General features: G+C 35.2%; 1 protein-coding gene across 6 annotated transcripts in view; it reads right to left on the reverse strand.

Annotated features, from left to right (window-relative positions):
• Positions 1-15,815, reverse strand: part of LRRC49 (leucine rich repeat containing 49) — a gene marked incomplete at its 5' end in the record, with an annotated part of 129,588 nt that overhangs the window by 5,106 nt on the left and 108,667 nt on the right. For all 6 annotated transcript variants that reach the window (XM_079914108.1, XM_079914112.1, XM_079914109.1 and 3 more), the window contains 4 exons: positions 1,293-1,446; positions 7,697-7,806; positions 10,889-11,074; positions 12,517-12,754. In XM_079914108.1, the coding sequence (XP_079770234.1) occupies positions 1,293-1,446; positions 7,697-7,806; positions 10,889-11,074; positions 12,517-12,754 (688 nt within the window). The remainder of the gene's footprint in view (positions 1-1,292; positions 1,447-7,696; positions 7,807-10,888; positions 11,075-12,516; positions 12,755-15,815) is intronic.

The following is a 15,815-nucleotide window of genomic DNA, read 5'->3' on the forward strand; positions in this document are numbered from 1 at the left end:
CAACAAATGATTTTTGAATGAATGAAAGTATGACTATAGAGAGGACTTCAAGGAACTGACTTCAAGTATTTGAAGAGTTTTCATAAGAAAGACTTGTTCTCTTTTCTACATAAGGCAATACTACTAGGATCACTAACTTAAAGTTATTAGGAGGCAGATTTCAGCTTAACATGGGTAAGAATTTCTTCACTGTTAAGAGTTGTTCAGTGATATGCAGCTACCTCAGGAAGCAGCAACCTTTCTTCACCAGAAAAATTTAAAGCAGAATCTGAACATTTTTCAGGATGCTATAAAAATACTGTTGCACTGAGTTCTCAAGTATTTTTCAAGCTATAATCCTTAGAGCCCTATGGGTTCCAGAAAAGATGCTTCAGGACTGGAGGTGAGGTGAGGGAAAGGAAAAGAATAGAAGATCCAATCAAATAAAGCTCTGAACTCCATCTACAACAAGAACAGCTCTGCTGGTTTGCTTTCTTTTGAAATACTGAGTTTCCAGCTACAATATGGTTTGAATAAAGAATCTCACAGCTGTTATAAAACATTTGAAAAATGTTTGGCCATTTTGTGTATACGTATATATACCCACACCATATATATATATACACACACCACTTAGTCCCCTCAAAATCTCTTGTAGAATCTTAACTTTCTATTGTTATTTAGATGACTTGTTTCTTCAGCTTTCTCTGAGTTCCACCAAGGCAGGTACTGCATGGTTTTCTTCTGTGTAGTTCTGCAGCACCCTAACACAATATTCCCTCAGTAAACTTCTGAATACATAAAGGAATAAAGAACTGGTTCCAGCTTTTCTGTCTAAATAGCTACAGTGGAAACAGAATAGATTAAAATTATGTGACTAAGAACACAGAAGGTAATGGTGTAGGAGAATAAAATAGTGAATTAAAACATCAAGGACCTAGGCAAAGAGAACAGAAACGGAGGTTCTGCTGTGTCCTCTGCCAGTCCGGCACAGGCTAGTTAAGTACTCAGAGCAAGCCTATATCACTTTTCTTAATTCAGAGAGATCTGGACCTACTTTGGTCTAGATTTTTGGTACCTATTTCTTTTGAACATTTTTTTTTTTTTCTGCTTAAATATATTGAAACTATGGGTTCTACTTCTCCCCAATGCCTTGGTGCCTACTGTCCCCAGCTCTGTATATAAGGCTGGCTAACATTCCAGGACAAAAAAAGGTTATCCGAACTGATTAGGAGAGAAATGTACAACTCCCAAGTCTCAAGCCATTTGGGATTTATCCAGACAATAGCTTCCAAAGATAATGACAGTTTTACCTCTAGCTTTTCATTATAAAAGTCTCTTGTGGTATAATTTAGTGTAGCACGATTTGTGCTTTCTCCCACAAGTCTCTTGCTATCATTATTTTCTTCATTGACAATACCAGGTTTTTTCCCTTTCGTTTCTAGAAGATACCGGAATTGCTTCTTCCTGTAGAAAGACAGTAAAGAGATTTAGAGTTACTTATGTGATTTGTGAAAAAATGTCCAGTTTTTGTTGACTTTAGAGGGTAGCATATGCTTTTTTGAATATCTGTTTTATGAGTTTGAGTTTTTTTAAGTCAGTTCACTACCCCAATCTCTCTACTAATTAAGCTATACAACTCAAATTCTTTTGTTTCACAACTACCAATCATCAACAAAAACATGTCTCAAGCATTTCTAAAGTGAAAAAACTCTAAAAAAAAAAAAAAAAACTTAAAGAATCACAGAAGACCAACCCTAATTACACATGTAGTAGACCAAACTTTCAAAGTCTTTATATCCCATAAAACATGTTAGTTACACATCTTATAAATCACACAAACAGTTCATAATTCTATTATGCAGCTCAGTAGTATTGCCCATAGCTAGAAATGGAATGGAGGGACTCCCCTGGTGCCGCAGTGGTTAAGAATCCGCCTGCCAATGCAGGGGACATGGGTTCGATGTCTGGTCTGGGAAGATCCCATATGCTGCGGAGCAACAAAGCCCGTGCACCATAACTACTGAGCCTGAGCTCTAGAGCCCATGGGCCACAACTACTGAGCCTGTGCACCACAACTACCGAAGCCCATGTGCCTAGAGCCCATGCTCCACAAAAAGAGAAGCCACCACAATGAGAAGCACACGCACTGCAATGAAGAGTAGGCCCCGCTCACCACAACTAGAGAAAGCCCGTGTGCAGCAAAGAAGACCCAATGCAGCCAAAAATGAATAAATAAAATAAATAAATTTATATATATAAAAAAGAAATGGAATGGAATACTGGTTTAAGTTTAGGTAAAAACAAAACACAAAAAATCCGAAAACCTCTAACTGTTATCATATCAGGGTAAGATCTTATTAGGAGGTAAATAATGAAACAGGAAGCTTCGTTTGATTATGAAGAACAGAAACAGTGCTCATAGCATCACTTGCAGACCCATAAGCCTAGAATTCCAGAGGACTGCAACTCAGATCCTTTATGAAGGTCACTTTCTGGTTTCTACCACTTAGCGTGTCTCTCAGGGAAGTGATATAAATACTTTACTATGAACTGTGAACTGAAGATTGGGAGCAGAAAAGGAATATATCTTTTAAAAATGTCTTCCTTTTCCCAATTTAAGAGTATAACACAACTGTTTTAGAAATTATAAGGGGTACGCATTTTGAAAAGTATAAAAAAATAGAGTAAAATCACCCATAAGTCTATAGCATATAAATCTATGTAAATCATTAACATTGTTCACATTTAGACATATTTCTTTGCAGGCTTTTTCTATAAATTTTTGTGAAAAGTTAAGATCATAATTGTAAAGCAATTATACTCCAATAAAGATGTAAAAAAAAAATCATACTAAACATCCAAGTTTTGTATACTGTTTTTGCTTAATGGTATATAATAAGCATTTTCTATGTTATTAAAATTAATATTTTAATGAATGAATAAAATTCAATTGTGATGTAGATCAATTTACATAATCAGTCCCTTTTACTGGATATTTCAGTAGCATAATTTTCTCACTCTTAAAAAGAAGAAGTAACATATAGGTATTTATCTGCATTTATTTTATTGATTTTTAATTACAAAAGCAATATACAAATTATCCATCACTTTTATTAGTCTTTTCAAATAATCAATTTTTCATTAATTATGTTTTTAATGTCATTATTTCTTTTCTTTAACTTGCTTCAGGATTATTTTGCTATTGTTTTCCTAACTTCTTTAGGTAAATGTTTAGCTCATTCATTTTCAGTCTTTATTCTTTCCTAATGTACACATTTCAGGGCTAAAATATTTCCATTTAGCACCACGGTAACTTGATCTCACAAGTTTTGAAATGTGGTATTTTTTTATTACATTTCAGTTCAAGGTCGTTTCAAAATTACATTATAAAATTGTCTTTAACTTGTAGTTTATTTAGAAATGCATTAATTTCCAAATACATGGGGATTTCCTAGCTAACATTTGTAACTGAGTTAAAGTTTAATTGCATTTTGAATGGAGAGCATAGTCCATGTAAATCCTTTGGAATCTGTTGACATCTGCTTTCTGGATAGTAATGCTTGAAAAGAATTTGTGTTCTGCAGTTGTTCTGGGTAATGTTCTCTAAATGGCTAAGTCAAGTTTGTTAATCATGTTGTTCAAGTATTTTACATCCTTTTTCTATTAATTAATCAGAGGTATATTAAAACTTCCCACTGCAGCTGTGGGCTTGCAGTAATGTCAATTTTTGGTTTATAAGTTTTTAAGGCTAAGTTTATAGGTTGCAGACAAATTAAATTAGCAAATTGATATTTCTGGCGAACTGAACCTGTTATCACTTGAAATGATCCTCTTTATTTCTAGTGTTGCTTTTACCCTTAGTTTATTTAGTCCTCAATGGTTACTTTGTTTTTATTTGGTTAGTATTGATGTTGTTTATCTTTTACCACTTTTTTACTTTCAAACCTTATGTAACCTTATGTTTCAGATGTGTCTCTTTTCAACAACATACAGTTGAACTTCCTTTTTTTTTAAATTGAGTCTGACAATCTTTGACTTTTAACCAGAACAATTAGTACATCTGCATTTTATCATTGAGGTAGATTCGGTCATAATTAATGGCTCCCTTGAATCCATGCCCTTTACAATATTATTTCACAGTTAGGTAAGTATACCTCCGAGCCTCTTAAATCTTGCTCTGTGACTGTGACCAATAGAATGTGGGAAATCATGGTGTACCAGTTCTTAGCCTAGGCTTCAAGGGGCCTTGCATGTTTCTGCGCTCTCTTCAAACCCTGCCTTTGCCGTGAAAACAAGCCCAGGAAGATTTCTGGTATATGAAAGACCATGTGGAGCAGAAACAAGTTGTCCTAAGTAAGGTCTTTATAGACCAGCTTACAACTTCTCAGACTCCCCAAAAGTGAGAGAGCTTAGGGAAGTTCTGCAGAGCTGCCTATCCAACCCTCAGGTGACTGCAGATGCATGAGGTCCAGAGCTGAGAGCAGAAGAAGCACCCAGCTAACCTATAGACTCAGTGGGAAAATGTTTCTTGTTTTTAAGTCACTGAGTCTTGGTACAAGTGTAATTGCTGATATACTAGTATTTAGGTTAAATCTAACATTTTATTTTCTTTCTTTTTGACCAAATATTCTATGTTTCTTTTCCTTTTTTTCTTCTCCCCACTTCTCACCCCTGCCCTGACCTTACTAGTTTGGAAGCTATATACTCTTTTATTCTTTGGTTACCAAAGAAATTACAACATGCACTCTTAACTTACTAATATTTAAACTTAATTACTATATCTTCATCCTAGATAATACAAGGACCTAGAAAACTATAATTCCATCTACCCCTCCCAATATATATACTACTATTGTAGTGTATTTTAATTCTACATTTTAAAATCTCACAATACTATTATTGTTGCTTTATATAGTCAATGTTCATTTAGTTTTATCCCACAAATTTAGTATTTTCCTTGCTCTTTAGCTCTTCCTGCACCTCAGAATTTCTATCTGGGATCAGTTTCTTTCTGTCTTAATTATAGGCTTTATCATTTACTGCAGGAATACTGATGGGAAATCTCTTAAGTTTTGTTTTTATTATTTTGTTTTAAAATGTCTTTATTTCACCTTCATTCATTTTTTTAAGGTTTTTATTTTAATTTATTTATTAAAAATTGTTTTTTTTTGGCTGTGTTGGGTCTTTGTTGCCATGTGTGGGCTTTCTCTACTTGCCGTGAGCAGGGGCTACTCTTCGTTGCAGTGCGCTTCTCTTGTTGCGAAGCACGGTCGCTAGGAGCGCAGGCTTCAGTAGTTGTGACACGAGGGCTCGGTAGTTGTGGTTCGTGGGCTCTAGAGAGCAGACTCAGTAGTTGTGGCGCATGGGCTTAGTTGCTCCGCGGCATGTGGGATCTTCCCAGACCAGGGCTTGAACCCGTGTCTCTTGCATTGGCAGACGCATTCTTAACCACTGTGACACCAGGGGAGTCCCTTTCACCTTCATTCTTAAAAGACTTTTTTGCCTGTATGGAATTCTAGCTTGGCAATTAATTTACTTCAGTATATTGAACACATTCATTACCCTGTCTTCTGGCTTCCACTGTTGCTGTTATGAAGTCAACTGTTGATGTGCACTCCTTTGAAGATAACCTCTCTTTTCCTGGTTGTTGAAAAATTTTTACTTTATAGTCAGTGTTCTGTGATGTGACTAGGTGTAGATTTCTTTTAATTTAACAAATTTGGAACCGATGAGTTTATTTAATGTGTAGATTAGTGTATTTTATCAATTCTGAAAAAATTCTTTGCTGTTATCTCTATCCCATGCTCTCTATTGTGTCTTTTTGAAACTCCAAACATATGTTAAATCTTCTAAGTCACTCCATCTTCAAATTTCTTAACCATTTTTCCATATTTCTTTGTTCTGCATTTTGCAAAATCTTCTCTAGTTTATTTCCCAGTTTACTGATTCTCTTTTCAGGTGTGTCTAATTGGTTGTTAAACCTCTTAATTAAGCTTTAATAATTATGCTTATTATATTTTTCATTTATAGAAGTTCCTTTAGTTTCCCTTCAAATCTGATAGATCACTTTTTTAAAATTTCCTGCTTTCTCCAGGTATTTTCAACCTTGTTTTTTATACCATGAAATATTGATATATTAGGCACAGTCATTTTGTAATCTATAAGTGATAATGCCAAATCTAAAGTATTTGTGGGTCTGTTTCTATTTTTTTCCTGCTAGTTCTTATACATGGTGCCTTATTTCCTTGTGTGCTTGGCTATTTAAAAAAAATTCTTTTCATTGTGTGTTGGTCATTGTCCTTAAATATTATCCATGGGGATTATCTGAGATAGGATGAGAGTAACTTCCTCCAGACAGAAGGTGCATTTGTTTTTACCAGGTATCTAGAGATAGTAATGTTTAAATTTTGAAATTATTTTAAACTATGCATGTATTATAAACTCAGGCTGCAAATTTACCTGAAGATTGGCTTTGGTTATAATTTCTTAGAGACAACTCTGCTCCTTTTCTCCTCACACCAATGCAATCAGAATTGAACTAAGTGGGGAAGTAAGCACACAGGATACCCATTTTGTTGGTATAGATTGTAGTAGGGTAGCATGGCTCTGGAGCCAAGTTTTGGGGAGGGGAATGGGGAAGTTCCTGATCCTCAAAGTAAAAAGTGGTATGATTCTGGAGGTCGAGGTCAGGACAAGCCCCCTGATCACCCAGCTCCCAGACTATAGCAAAGGTAGCCGTTTCCTTGGTGGACTGGTTCTGTGTATCATTCTGAGATCCTTTCCAGGCCCAGTCTAGAGACGGCTTCCCTATTCCTTCCAATGATTCTGTAGATAATTAATTTCTTATATATCAACTGTTTTCTCCTTACTCTAGCCAGAGTGAATTATCTATAACTGAATCATGACTAACACACCATCTTTGACTTTTCTCCTTCTATCTATGCCACATCCTGTCAGTCAGTGTTTTCTGTCAGGTACACGCCTTCGAAGTATTTTTCAAATTATCCTCTTCTCAACTCTGTCTTAGTTCAGACCCTTATAATCTCTCTCCTGGACTACAGACTAGCCTCTTGATTGGTCTCCATTCCTTCCATCTCTGTCCTCTTAAATGGCAGCCTTTCTAGAACATGAATCTAATCACAGATTGTTGTACTTAATTAATTACAAAGCACAGTATTCAGTTTTGTTTTTCATGGATTTCTGGGCTCTTCAAAATCAGATCACAATCAGTCTTTCTACCTTCATCTCCTATCACAATTCGCAATCATCCTATGCTCCAATTATATTGAACTATTTACAATTCCTTGTGCCTTTGCAGATCTCTTTCCCTCATACCCTGTACCTGAAAAAACTCCTATGTATTCCTGAAGAACTAGAAAAATGTTACCTCCTTTGTGAAGCCTTCACCAATGTTTTTCCAAAGTGTAGTGTCTCCTATGCTCCTACAGCCCTCTCTTATCTTATAGCATCTGAAATGTCTTTAACTTATTAGCTTATAAGCTAGTAAGTTAATTTATTAGCTTATAAGCCACACAAGGGCAAGAACTTTGCCTTATTCATCTTTATACCTCCAACACTTTGGAGAGGGCCAGACACAAAACAAATTTAGGATGTTTGTGGGATGAATAAATAGCACAATTAAGAGGTGTGTGGAATATATTTCTTTTTCTAGTGCAACAGTACTTCTATAAAAACTATAGAAATTAAACGTTACCTGGCATCACCCAGAATTGAAATCAGATGGTACTGGGGTAATTCAGAAGATGCTACATGTGCTAGGATTCCAAAGAGCCTTTCAGCCATTATCATATCATTTTGCGTCACCTGAAGAGATATGAAGGAGAAGGGTCAAAAATGACATTGCCTCTTAGCTTGATATAACTAACATAATTCCATAGAAATTTCCAGATTAAATATTTTCTTTTAGTCCAGAAAAATACATTCTCCTGGGCTGTAAGAGGAGAGTGAGTTCTCATTGATATTTCTCTTTCTTCCTTGCACTTGATTAAAATGAAGATGTATTGATACAAATGTGGCCCATGGTGATGGATGATGGCTGGGAAGTGAGGAGTTAGCTCTGATTTAGAAGCCATGGTTCCTAAGGATAATACTTGAGACACCTTAAATTCTTAATGAATTTTTTAAAAAAATCCTATAGCTTCTTTGAGTAGAATGATTTAGGGGGGGAAATCTCAAGTGTCAATGGAATAGATTGACTTTAATAATGTGTCAAAGGTAAGACAAGGTGTTGTTCATACCTTGTTCCTAAAAGGATAATTTTGTCCCTTTCTGAAGGAATGAACATTGGATTAGGAAAGGCACTCCTATTCGTTCTGAAATTTTGTCCGCCTTTCTCCCCACAAGGAATAATCTGTCACAGATATATCTCCCATGAGGGCTCCTTCCTATGTTAACCAAGAAACTACTAAAAGCAGGACTTGTATTAATATCTGGGCATATTTTTTAATATAAAGTTAGGTTGCTTGCATTTTAAATACTATTAGATTCTCAATATAATGCAGTGGTTCCCAATCAGGGGCCATTTTGGCCCCTAGGGAACATTTGGCAATGTCTGGAGATGATTTTGGTTTATTGCACCTGGTGGAGGGGTGTTACTAGCATCTAGTGGGTGGAAGCCAGGGATGCTGTTAAATGTCCTACAATGCACAGGACAGTTCCCACTATAAAGAATTATCTGATCCAAAATCTCAACAGAGCATTTGAGGTTGAGAAACCCTGGTACAGTTAAATTTTGCATTTTTAAAAACTTTATTCTTTACACTAGCTATAATACACTACACAGGAATTTCTGGAAACTAAATCCATAATTCACAAGCATCTTATACACATGAATCAGTGCAGAGTGACTCTTTCCCTTCCCTTCCCTAGACTTTCATAGTTAATGAGGCTGCTGCTCCCTGAAATCCGTCCTTCAGCTGACAACTAAGTTGTTTGGTCTAATATAGTCACCTAGTGGCCAGTGCCGGGCACTACTCGATCTTTTCCTCTTGATGCTCATAATTCAATTTAAGTCTCCTCAAGCAATATCATTCTCTCTTATACAAAGAGAAGTAGAAATATAGTATAACATTATTATATATTGTCAAGGATGAGATAAGCAGTTTTATTTTAGGTTTTTATTAAAGGGTCAAATATCCCTGGCATTGACATTTTCGGAACTTTAAATCAGAATAAATTACATTGGTTCTTTCTCATTCTTCTCTATTTTATACAATTATATTATACTATTACTTCCTATCTCAAGGTTTTATAATAATTATTACATCTCCAGTAGTGATCCATATTTGGGTAAATACAGTATTTAGGGTTAATTGAGATAACGATTTGGCCATTAATGAGGGAGAATTACTCACCCATAGCAAAAATAACTATTCTACTTCCAGTGTAGGCTAGCTTTGGAAACTTTTGGAATTAATTATTAGATCTGACCAGTGACTTGCAGCCTCCCTGGGGAAGTACCAAGAGGGTACATAAAGCTGAAACAAATCTCTTGAGAACTAGCTGGAGAAATTAATAGTCATCTGAAGGTCCCAGGTTTGTCCTACATCTTCAACAGATGGCTGATATTGTGGTCATGGGCCTACCATGGTTGATACAAATTTCACATGGCTTTTGTACAATGACCCAGAGACCTCCAGTCTCCTAATGGTATGCTGTGGTTTTGGAATTTTAGGCTAGAGTTACTTACAGTGTATCAGCTGCAGGGAAATACGGTTGCTATTACCACCATGCTAGCAAAGTTGATTATAGTTCATCTCACAATAAGGAGGTCTGAATTTTAAGAGATAATCACAATAATACTAACAGCATATTAGAGATTTTTTTCCTTTAGAGGATTATTTAAATTCAGTTCTGGAATTCCACAGTAGAGGAAGAAGCATAGTTTCTCTCTTTTCTTCCAAAGTAATATTTAAAGACAACGTGATCTTTGGATAGCTGGGGGATTAACCCTCAGACAAGCTTAGCAGAATCAATCTGAAAAATAACTCTTTACTAATAATTTTCCAGTTATTCAGGCTCCAGGCACAATGCAGATATTCCAAAAGCATCTGCTACAAACTATTAACAAAGCAGTCCAGACGTTTATGGACTTGTGGTTGTTTTACTTCCTTTTTCACTCATCTTTATCTTCTTTTATCTTTCCTCCTTGCTTATTTCTCCTTCTCATCTCTTCTTTTTAAAATCACGCTTCTTTCCCTATGTACATCCTTTTTTTTCCATGTTATTCTTCCCTTCCCCTATCACAATCCTTATTAATTGACATTTAGTATCACTTCCCCATACCATTCTGCATGTCAGACAGTCTGTAAAGCACTCTGAAAAATACAAAGATCACATTACTTACAGAAGTGTTTTTTTTTTTTATTTTAAACTATTATCCTACCAACACTTTACTTCTCTGAATACTTACAAACTATCAAAAAAGTATTTACTATTCACCATGATCTGGTTACTATTTTATTTTCAAAATTGTCTAGTACCTTAGAAGTTTTTAGATAAAATAGTTTTAGCTTTTCAACATTTTAAATGTCAAGATTTTTTTTTTAGAAAAACATTATTTCTCAAAAGTTCTATCATGGTTTTATACATAAATTCCTGGCCATTTTTATGACTACTTCCTCTAAAAAGGAATTTTTTTTTTTTTGCAGTACACGGGCCTCTCACTGTTGTGGCCTCTCCCATTGCGGGGCACAGGCTCTGGACACGCAGGCCCAGCGGCCATGGCTCACGGGCCCAGCCGCTCCGCGGCATGTGGGATCCTCCCGGACTGGGGCACAAACCTGTGTCCCCTGCATCGGCAGGCGGACTCTCAACCACTGCGCCACCAGGGAAGCCCCTAAAAATGAATATTTTAATTCTACAGTTGACTTCGTGTTTAGCTTACCTCTGTTCCATTTATTTTCTGCATATTAAAATGGCTCAGTCTAAACAGAACATAATATTTCCAGAGTGTAAAATTGACAACTGGATTTCCTTGAGGATCAACTGTCAGCTGGTCAACTCGACGGAGTTCTGCTAGTGCATTAAATTGCTGCAGCATTACAAGATTTGTTTCCTTGAATTTAAGGTGCTACAATAATAAAACAAAAAAAGAGGTGAATATTGAGTTTAACCATCTTAAAACATTAACATTAAAGCTTCACTGATCATTCCCCAAATAAATGTAAACTTTACGCTTAGCTAATATGTTTCCAATTACATTAAACCAACTGAATGTATTAAACTTACATAAACTTTAATCCACCTAATGCAAAATTATTGATGGAATACATTAATCCATCCAATATTGGATTCAAAGTGATTTCCCTTCTGCAAAGGACATCCCCCTATTTATTAACAACCTAAGAGTCTTAAAAATTATATAAATACACAATAATTCAGACTCTTCCAGGTATTACAATGATTTTATATGCTTTACACTGAGATGAAATCTACAAAGGAAAGATCAGAAGTAAAAATTTCAGAATTTTATAAATGCAGGGCTCACACAGAGCTTCTGAGAAGAACTAGTTAACCATTATTACTTTTATCTTGCTAATTACTATGTAGGCTACTTAAACTGGCTACCAGAAAATAAAATCACTAAAACCGAAATGCTAATATAAGTGTTCTGTCTGTGAATTTGGATGATCTTTTCTAAACATACGAGATTATCTCCACTTCTATCTTCTTTAGGGAGGATGATATAACAAAAGAAAAAAAAAACACTTAATAAAGGGTAGGTGAGGGAAATCACTTGGCTGACAGAGAAAAACACAATGATAATAAAAACTCAGGAAAGAATTCATGGAAATCACAGTTTCTGCAAATTCACACTAATAAATAGTACAATAATACTATAATTGGAAAGGGCTAATTTCTCAAAGTAATTTTTTTTTTTTTTTTTTTTTTTGCAGTACGCGGGCCTCTCACCGCTGTGGCCTCTCCCGTTGTGGAGCACAGGCTCCGAACGCACCGGCTCAGCGGCCATGGCTCACGGGCCCAACAGCTCCTCGGCACATGGGATCCTCCTGGACCGGGGCGCAAACCCGTGTCCCCTGCATCGGCAGGCGGACTCTCAACCACTGCGCCACCAGGGAAGCCCCCTCAAAGTAATTTTAATGAGCCATTAAAGTTATTTTAAGTGTTGTTAGGGGACTACTGTAAAAATTATACGTAAATATATATGTCCCATTAATACCAGGTACAATAAATGAATATATAATATACAGTTGGGTGAGGTCCTGTTGAAAGTTTTACAAAGTAGAAATATATAATTTGAATAAAATTACATTAGCCCGTTATACTCCATAAAGAAGCATTTTCTAGAGAGATAATTTCCAATATTTACAGAAGACTGCAAGGCCATTTATGAATACTAATTTAAATCCCAGATTCAGAAAATCAACACAAGAACTTAGTCTCCCTGCCAGATAGAAACTGCAGAAATAAAAGGTAAAACAGGTCTTTGGCCTGAATATAAAAGTCATGACTGAGAAGAATTCAAACATACAACTAAAAGAAAATGTTTACCAAAGAATTAGGAAACTTAATCTTCAATTTGGGAAGCACTTGGACGATTTCATCAAATTCTATGAAAGTGAAGGACACTGTTGTCACCATTCCTGCTGTTTGCACGCTCCAATTCCGATCCAGACATTCCAGCGCTCCTGAGCCATACAAGGAAAGTGTGTCTCCATCCACTTCGACAAGGTGTGTGTCTGTGACAGATAGACCTTGTAAAGCACTGGTGAGTCCTGAGTCCAGAGACCTGGAAAACCCAATATATAATTTTAAATGAAAGTCTTATCATGCAAAGTAAATAACAGATTATAAAGACCTGTTGGAAAGGTATTTGAAATTTTATATTCACTTTTTTTCATTTCAGTAATTAAACCCAGAGCACCAAAGATTAATTTTCAATAGAATATCTACAAGTTTTGTATTCTTCTAGTCATGTACTTTAATTCAAAAAGAGGCACATGTGAACAACAAAAATACCACTTTTAAACCCAAATTATTTATATCAATGAAAGATAACTGATATTCTATATAGTTTTAAAACAATCCATTTAATATATCATAGATATCTTTGCATGTGAAAACAAATAGGTTTTCCTGATCTATGAAGTATTCCACTGTCTGGCTGAAAAAAAACTGTATTTTACAAAATAATATTTCTATAGTAAGAACCATGTAATATAAAACTACGTTTATAAAACACTTGGGAATTTATATAATAACTGCTAAGAATAATTTCTCTCTCAGAAGCTGGATTAAAGGGTAACTTTGACTTTCTATTTTTGAATATTTCAATGTTGTTTGAAATTTTGCAAGTGTATATATATTACAGTTATAAGCAGTAAAATCAATGAAGATTTCCTCCCCATTTTGAAATAAGAAATGATAAAAAAATCCACTACTGACTCTATGTGTGTGTGTGTGTGTATATATATATATATATATACACACACACACACACACACATACAGATACAAAATAACTTCACATATCTACTGAATATGATCATTGTTATTATTTTCAGTTAGAGCCACATGTTTTATAAAAGGTTTCCTAAATGATAGCTCTTTGAAGAAGAAAAGAAATAGCTTGATCCAATTCAAATTTTCTACTTTGTGAATAGAAACATAACTATTTGTTTTACCCAATCTCAAAACTCAGTCGATGCTTGGTTTTTGTTCTATGGGTTTTCGTTCTGGAATTCTGCTCTCAGACAGTATTTATTTGCCCTTACTAAATATATTAGTGCTTTGCTCTCCTTTGTGCTCCTATGGAATTTTGTACACTCTTCCAATACATTACTTCTCATACTCAAGCATAATTATGTGTTTACAATTTTGACTATATTTTTTCAGCTTTGGGGCTCTGGAATCTATGAGCTTTTCACAATGGGCCTTTCACAATGTAAATGACTGCATTATTAAAGATCTTCAACAAAAGTTTTATAATGCTGATGCTGGGAGTAAGACTGACAAATCATCACCCTGTTGGTTTATCATGCTTTACTAGACTTACTATGCTTATTTCATAGGCACCAGTTAACATGTAACACATTTGTTGACACAATAAGAAGCTGGGTAATGACATCAGTCAACTCTAAGTGAATATGCAACTGAGAAAATATAAAAGGACTGATTTCTGCCAGACTAGTGCTCAAGACAATGATTATTATATGACAATAATCAAACATTCAATGAGCAGTGGTGTGTGAATAATCTTAGATGATAATCCTATAAATGTAATGGCTGATAATATAGAACAAAAATAAGATGAGAATTAAGAGTTCCTTCGATTGTGCTCTGTGTGATAACTTTGTGTTGAGCTATGTAAAGCATATAATCATTTCTAGAATAGGATAAAGGATAGGAGTTACATTTCAATGCCACTGAAATAAAGAGGGCTTAATGAAAAGAATATATACCACTATTACAGCACTTAACCACACTGCACTGCAATTACCTGTTTCCTTTTCTGTCTCTCTTACTAAACATTGTGATCCTTGAGGGCTCACACTTTGTCACATTCACTATAGTAGATCCAGCACCTAGCACAGTTCCCTAGCACAGGTTGTGCTCAATAAATATTTCTTCAAAGAATTAATGAGACAATTATGAAGTTTCTTATGAGTATCTATTGACTCTTAAGAAGGGTGCTCCAATCATAAACTGTGGTTTGAGCAAAGGGACAAGTCAGTGACATAGTCACGGGCTAAGGGTTAGTAAGAAGGTTTCTGCAGATGAGGCAAAGACCAATAATGAAGAAGTAAAGTCAAGGCAAGAAAAAGGTTTGCTAGTTGATGTAGTGATGCCTGATGGTCATGACGTGCAACAAAAGAAGTTGAATCACAGCTATGCGCCAGAAACATGAATAAATCCTTTGAGAAGTTGTGTTGTTTTATATCATCTATTTGGAAGTGTCTTGTTTACCTTTTTCCCATATGATTAAAGGTTTAAGAATATAAACTACAATATGAAATGTCTATTATTAGAAAAGGATTATTTATTTTCTTTAAAGTTTTGTCAAGCAAACTGTCAGGAAAATAAGTGAAATAAACAAACCTAGCCTCAGCAAAACAGTTGTATAGTTATAAAACAAAGCAGAAGTAATTTCTAACTTTTATAGACCTCCCATGGACATTCAGTAACAACAAATGGCAAGTTTGCTGGGCTGTAGATAGGAAACAAAGCACCTATTAAATAGGTCATACAAGACCAAACCCATTTCAGTTATTTTCTGAACGAGGCTTGAGGTTAGCCTCAAACTCTGGCCAATATGGAATAGAGGAATCTGTTCCTCAGGGAAGGTGTGCTCTGATTTCCATAAAAAATAACTTAGGAAGTTTGTTCCCCATGTTTATATGTTGGGGATTGTCTTTCCAGTTTTCCCTGTGTGCTTAATAGATATGTCCACATCTTTTTAATCAAACATACATACATATTATTTCATTTGCTCCCTCATTCACTTATTCACCAAACATTTGCTAAAAGCCCACAGGGCACTGTCCTAAGAATTCTGTCACAGGCAACCAACTCATCTGAATTGATAAGAACAAGTATAGAAATCATGTGCAAGTTTTTAAATATATCAAAACTCTCTTCACTTTTACTGGGCTATGTTCCCAGAAATATAACTGCTCTAATCATACTCTGCAGTTAAATTAATAAACACATGGGTATAATTTCTAAACTGAAATGACCTCAACCTCATTAAACAAATAGGTTAATCTGGAGAGCCTATTATATGTCAGATATTGTGGTAGGCTTTGGGGATATAAAGATAAATTAATACTTATTTGTCCTTAAAGAGCTCCC

Source organism: Stenella coeruleoalba (assembly GCF_951394435.1).
Source record: "Stenella coeruleoalba genome assembly, chromosome: 2".
NCBI lineage: Eukaryota > Metazoa > Chordata > Mammalia > Artiodactyla > Delphinidae > Stenella > Stenella coeruleoalba.